This window comes from Sciurus vulgaris (genome assembly GCF_902686455.1).
Source record: "Sciurus vulgaris genome assembly, chromosome: 3".
In the NCBI taxonomy this organism is placed as follows: Eukaryota; Metazoa; Chordata; class Mammalia; order Rodentia; family Sciuridae; genus Sciurus; species Sciurus vulgaris.
In genome coordinates, this window is record NC_136463.1 from 52,127,809 (window position 1) to 52,134,724 (window position 6,916).

Sequence of the window (6,916 nt, forward strand, 5' to 3'; positions counted from 1 at the left end):
GCTTAACCCTTTCGATTGCAAATATTTTACCTAGGTTCCATTTTTCTTTTATTATCATTTTTTTAAGCTTATTTGCCTAGCTTTTGTTGCTATTTTTGTGTATCGCATCTTTTCCCTGTGGCATGTAAGTTTTGGGGGGATCAGCTTAGATCTTCCCAAGATTTTTCTTTATTCACCCAGCTTTCTTGTTCTCATTTGAGAAAGGGTGTTTAGGTATTTATTTTTGTTTTTGTTTGTAACAGTAAAATATTCAGCCTGCCAGACATTTCTTTTTCCTCTGCCTAGGTCCTTAACCACACCCCACGCTTCTCATTTACATCTTCATTTCTTCTCAAGACATTTTACTATTGGGGGTTTGATTTCATCTTTGAGCCAAGATTTGTCTCAAAGAAAATATATTTTCAAGAGCAAGGGCTTTGTTACCCTGTTCTTGATTTTTTTTTCCCCTAGTTTCATTGCATTATCATCAATGATACAGATGATACAGACTCAGTTTTTTTTTAGATGTTGATAGATCTTTATTTATTTGTATGTGGTGCCGAGAATCTAATTCAGTGTCTCACACATGCTAGGCAAGCGCTCTACCACTGAGCCCCATGATACAGACTCTTAGTCCTATAGCTTGGAATTATTTTGTGGCAAAAATAATTAATCATGGGCTGGGGAGATAACTCAGTCGGTAGAGTGCTTGCCTTGCAAGCACAAGGCCCTGGGTTCGATCCCCAGCACCGCAAAAAAAATAATAATGATAATAATAATAATAATTAATCCTTAGACTTACTGGGGAGGGAGGGAGGGAGCTCAGTGATAAAGGGCTTGTGCCCTGTGTTTGATCCCCAGCACAGCAAAAAGAGAGAGAATACAACCTTTATTGACTACTTACTGTGTGGGGCCCCAGGCTGCATGCTTGAAGACATTGTTTCTTAACCTTCACAGCCTCTGTAAGGACGCATTTTGTGAATGAGAAAACTTATGAGAGCGAGCAAGAGCTGGGAGCACCACTGTGGTGGCATTGCTACGTCAGAATTCAACCTTCCCCTTATTCCAAAGGCTCTGCTCCTTGCTGGTTTTCCGGACTGCCTGCTGCTCAGAAATTGCTGCCATTCCTTTCCTTCAGCTCCCTTTCCTTCTCTCCCTCATCTTTTTTGAGGCCGCTGGAGGGAAGACCATCTAGAGCCTCAAGGAGGCTAAATCTGAATTCATCATCGCCATCGTCACCACCATTAGCTCCTATTAATACTTTGCTATCTTTGCAAATCTCCATTCTCAGTATTTTACATATATTAGCATAGTTAATCTTTGCAGCAACTCTACGAAGGTACAACTAATATACTCATTTTATAAATGAAGACACTGAGGCACAGGCGGGTTAGTTGACATGTCCAGGGTCACACAGCTAACACATAGCAGAGCTAGGCTGACAGCAGAGCATTCCGGTTCCGGAATCCATCTTCTGGCGCTGTTCAGAAGGGTCCAATTTCTAGTTCTGTGATGATTAGGAAACTGCATATGGACAAAGCTGTGCCAGAGCAGTTGCCCCTCCAACTATAATTTGTGCAAGTATTGCTGCAGGATCTGCTGAAAATGCAGTTTCTGGCCCAGTTGGTCTCGGGCACGTCCTGGGTTTCTGCATTTCTTGCCAACTCCCGGGGGAGAGGGTTGCCAAAGCTGCTGGTCCGTGAACTATGTTTTGCATAGCAAGGTGCCAGGGCGCTAGTACACTTAGTGATGTTTGCAGTTACTTCATAGTTTGCTCTTGTTCTAATTACAAAATGTTTCAAACATGCAAATGATTACAGAAAATGGTATGCTAGCCATCAAGATTTAATAGTTATATTTGTTCAGATCTCTCTGTTATGAAAGAAAATGCTATAGGAGGAGCTCATTCCCTACAGCTCAGGCTGTCTCCCCAGGTACCTATTGTCCTGAAATTTGTGTGTAGCACTGTAATGCATGTTTTGTTTTTTGTGTTTTTGTTTTGTTTTGTTTTTTGCAGTGCTGGGGATCAAACCCAGAGCCTTAGACATGCTAGGCAAGTACTCTGCCATTGAACTACACACCCAGCCCAAGTGCATATTTTTGCACAGTGAGTGAGCCATAAACCATGGAGCATATTATTTTTGTGATTCAGAATGATACCCTGTTGCACACACACATGCACCCAAAGACATGGCCTGGAAACCTCTTTCCTTTAATTAGTACTAAGTTGTTTGTGACATGTGTTTTAACTAATCAAAATTCTCCAGTATGAAAACACACTGCAATCTTTAGAGCAGGAAGCATGTTTTAGGCTTGTGGTTGGGTCAGGGACTAGGAATGGTCTCCCTGCACACACATTTTAATGAGAAACCCACCCTGAGTTCTTGGTGTGTGCTGTGGAGTTCAGGTGGATGCTCTGATACTAGTCCCTGAGATGCTGTGTTCCCCCTTTCCACCTTATACTCTGCTTTTCTCTTCTTATGACCCCTTCCCCCAACTTCTCAATGGCCATGATCACAGGGAGCAGAGAGGGCCTGCGTGTGGGCACAGGGGGGAAAGGCAGGGCATCATGGTGGGATAGGGTGTGATGGATGGAGCATGACAGTGACCGTTGGCTTTTCCAGGTGATGACCTCATGCGCTGTGTGGACCTCTACAACCAGGCCCAGTCCAAGTGGTTTGAAGAGATGGTGACCACCACTTTGGTAGGTGCTCAGAGACCTGTGAGCATGCCGGTAACAGGAGATGGCCCATGGGAGCCCTGGGTGCGTGGTGGGGGGCACAGGGTGGGAATGGAGTGGAGGTGATCTTAGAGGTGGTCACTGGATCTGTTCCAGTGTTGGGGTCAATAATTCCATCTGGACCTGCCTGTGCATTCAGATCCCTGCTCTAGCACCTCCTGCTGTATGAACCCAGGCAAAGTCTGGGTGGTGCTGTATCCTCCTTGGACTGTCTGCTGAGGGACTGGGATCAACCAGAAATTCCCCTGAGCAGAGAGCCACCCCTTTAGGATGAACAACCAAGTAGTAGAAAGAGAGCCAATCCCCCCTCCCCCACCGGAGAGTTGCAGGTCCCTCACAGGTGATCCTTAGAAGGCATGTGAACAGGTGTGGTAGGGGGAGCCTTACAGGGGAGGAGCGGTGTGGGGGAGGGGGAGCAGCTCTGACCAAGGCAGCATAGCAGACCCCGTGGTGGTGCTGTCCTGAGTATTTCTTGTGAAGGGGCAGCATCTCCATGTTGGTCAGGACCTGCTGGAGTGAGACAGTGAAGTGTGGCTGGTACTGTGGCCAGTGGGGAAAAGAGACACCACACCAGCCACTCATCCATTCATCTACTGCCTGAAGCCATCTGCCATCCATCCCTCCTACAGCCCTGACCGGCTGGCTTCCCCAGGTGTTGGCCCACCAGGGCGGATTAAAGGCCTCCACCTGTGACCTGTTTTCCCCCCTTGTTAATCTCCTAATTAAGTCGCCTGCTTTATCCCCCTTCCCGATTAATCACCTGGGCAGTGACCTAGTTATGGACAGAGTAACAGCCTGATCCCCTCAATTCCACAGACACAGAACCATCTAGACACTAAAGGACAAGGCTTTCCACTCTTCTTTTGATGATGGCTGCTCCATTCCTGCCCCTCCACCTGGTCTCTGTTCTGCCCCATCAGGGTGCTACCCTAGCACCCTGGGACTGGGTTTACAGAATCATGATTGGTTTAAATCCCATTGTTCTGTGTCACCTGGGGCAAGTAACAGTCCCTCTCTAGGTGTTAGTTCCCCTGCTCAGAAATCTCACAGAATCTCTTAAAATTCTGGTGAGGACAATTGACATATTGTACGTAAAGCTTTCTGCACCTTGCTGGCAAAGCAGGCTTTCAGGATAAACTAGTAGCTGGTCTCATAACCTTCACCTTCACCCAACAGATGGCATGGTCTTTATTGCAACCTGGAAGGTCAAATGGGGTTGGGGTCTTGTGGGTTGAGTACATGGTGATGTGGGACCTGCTTGGTGGGAAGGTTCTGAAGTTATGGGATATTCTCAGAGGTCTCTGGTCTTTATTTCTTCTGCAGGAGCTGGAGCGGCTGGAAGTGGAGAGGGTGGAGATGATCCGGCAACATTTGTGCCAGTACACACAGCTGCGGCACGAGACGGACATGTTCAACCAAAGCGTGAGTTCCCCATCCTGGGTCAGAAACCAACGGGACCCCTACGGGACAAGGGGCCAGGAGAGAACCACCTGACTGTATGCCATGGCAGGTTAAGTGACCACTGCAAATGAATCATATCTGAAGCAGGCAGTGGGCAGGTGCACCTGCTTCTGAGTGACATCTCGGAAAGGACTTAACAGGATTCCTAGATGTCCATGTGATCCATCCTGGGCACATGAAATATAGTCCAGTGAGCTATACTTGAAGAGAGGGAAGCTCACCATATTTAAAGCTAAAGACATCATTGCCTCTTTGGGTAAATTTCTTAAACAAAATGATACAAAAATACAATCTAGAAATATTTAAAGTACCTAAAGCTAAAGTTGCATTTGTTCTGTTCTCTGGTGGTTGGTGTGGAGGCACATGGAGGAGAAGTTCACAGGCCACTAAACCTTCGGGCATCCTGCCCTCTCAGTTGGCCTGGGCTCTGCAGTATGCACAGTCAGGACCAGTTCCAGATTCCAGCTCCCATAACCCTCTGCACGTTTCGACCCTCAGATAGGTTTCCAGTGGGGCCCTAGAACATTCTAAAGAGACTACTCTGAACAGAGCTTGGGCAAGAGCAAAAGGAAACATCCTCAACTTGGCCCCCACCTTTGACAGTATCCCCTCTTCTCTGTCCCTTGCAGACAGTTGAGCCTGTGGACCAACTGCTTCGAAAAGTGGACCCAGCCAAAGACAGAGAGCTGTGGGTCAGAGAGCACAAAACGGGCAACATTCGCCCTGTGGACATGGAGATCTAGACACACCTGTGTGGCCCCGGGGGGTCCTGCCCAGGAGAGGGGCTGGGTGTCACATGGAGAGGAGATGGTGTCTCCTGCTGGGTGAAGCTGCCCTCCCACCCACTCTCCTGTCCACTGAGGAGAGAGGAGAGAGCTGGCGATTCCAGAAGGGTGATCTGGATGGCCCAGCTGGGGGATCCCAAATATTCCCAGGCCAAGAAGACAGACCTGCAACCCTGCCCTTGTCTCCAAGACTGAAGCCCCCAAACCCCATGCCATGCTTGTTGCTCTGAGAACAAACTGAGGCTGAAACTTTGTGGTCCCTGCTGAGTTCCATAGGGGTGGCCGTCACACACTTGTGCCCTTGGGTGCCCGAAGGCCCATCCTCCAACCGGTCCCTTTATCTCCTTAGGGGCTTCGGAAGATCAGGGGAGGGTCACCTCTGCCTCCAAGCCAATGTCAGGATCAGACTCATGAACAGAAAGCGCCATCAGCTCAGCCTGCACCTAGAGTCCTTTACAGCCCTCTATTTTTCTCATTGCATTCTGGGAGCCCAAATCTAGCTATCCTTGGCCACTTTTCATCCCCATGAGTCTTGGGAAGGCCTGTTTTCTGTCTTCCCAGACCAACCCTGCCTAGAGAGGTCAGGATGGAACTACCTCATTCGGTAAACTAGCCCCAAGTCGGAGCATTGAATCATGGTTCCTATCGGACCAGGCATCGTCTCTGAAGTCTCTGGAAATCCCAATCCATCCATTCCTCAGCTGCTTTCTCAAGGCAGTCCCCATCCTGCCACCCCTGCACAGTCTCACTAGAGCTTTCCAAAGTTTTCAGCCAGCAAGGCCTCCTTCAGTTCTGTGCATGTCCAAAGGCTTTGAGGAATGGAGATACCAGCTCACCTCAGAAACCAGATGGGGTCTGTCTGCCATGGCCTCCTGTCCAACACTGGGCTACCCTGACCACCACTCTCCTGGGCTGCCCACCATGGGCTTAATGGGGCTGGGTCAGTCCCATATGAGAGACAGATTAGGGCAAGTCCCTTTGTCATTTCGCATATGGCTCCATCTGCTTATGCATGATGGGGTTTGGACTGCTGTCCCTTGTATGGGCACTGCAGACTTTCATGGCCATAGGAGTTCTTTGCTATCCAGGTGTGTCTTGCCACCTGGGCCTCCAGCTACTCTGAACTTTCCAGAGCCCTATGCTAAGCCCTCCCTTGGTGCCAGCACCTCCTTTCCCTCTGTCCATCTTCCCTGGAGAAGCCTGGGCCCAGTGTGATTCAGGAAGATTTTCAACACTGCCCTGGGTTCAGCCCGTCACTTCCTTCCTCTACTACAGCAAACGTGATCACCATGTTAACCTAGAGAATCAGCCTGAAGGGACTGGAGAAGAAATTGACATAGTGAGCAAGGAACAAATTCTAGCCAGAAACCCATGCTCTGAGGGTCCATCTTTCTTCATCTTTCCATCAGTGGCTTTGGATTGACCCTTCCATCTCCCATGGGGGCAGAATTCTATGAGCACGATTCACTGATCTTTCCCTCAGTTTTACATGCTAATAGTGGATGACATTAATCTTGAGTCTCTTGGCATCTCTTCCATTAAATTGGAATTGCTTTCTCATAGTTTATATTAGAAAGATATCCAATATACTAAAGCAAACCAGATCTTGTCACTTTTCTCACTGAAACATCCTAAGCACAAAAGCCAATGTGAAGGGCTAGATCTGGTGGGATCTGCCCTGGAATGGAAGAAGAACCACTCCTTTCAGATTGGGCTTGGACCATGACACCAGCTACCAATTTTAGGATAGTTCTTGGCTTCTTTATCTAAAAATGGGTGCTGGTGGTAATCGTTTTGTGGCTTAGTAATCTATAGATGATTTTCAAACATCAAAGCCAATAGCCATGTAGTTAACATAATTTTGAGTATAGTTTGGTTCCTTGGCTTTGCCTTCATATCTTTTCTCATTTGAGGGTCCCGGAGTCCTCTTCCTGGTACGTAATGAACTCTT

The 6,916-nt window shown here is 48.0% G+C and overlaps 1 protein-coding gene across 16 annotated transcripts in view; it reads left to right on the forward strand.

Annotated features, from left to right (window-relative positions):
• Positions 1-5,615, forward strand: part of GAS7 (growth arrest specific 7) — a 229,584-nt gene extending 223,969 nt beyond the window's left edge. For 5 of the 16 annotated variants that reach the window (XM_079134067.1, XM_079134068.1, XM_079134065.1 and 2 more), the window contains exons 12-14: positions 2,604-2,683; positions 4,043-4,141; positions 4,810-5,448. In XM_079134067.1, coding sequence (XP_078990193.1) covers positions 2,604-2,683; positions 4,043-4,141; positions 4,810-4,923 — 293 coding nt within the window. In that variant the 3' untranslated portion in view covers positions 4,924-5,448. Of the gene's footprint in view, positions 1-2,603; positions 2,684-4,042; positions 4,142-4,809 lie in introns of all 16 variants that reach the window. The other 11 variants (XM_079134059.1, XM_079134061.1, XM_079134060.1 and 8 more) reach the window with 6 other exon arrangements.
• The last annotated feature ends 1,301 nt before the right edge of the window (positions 5,616-6,916 follow it).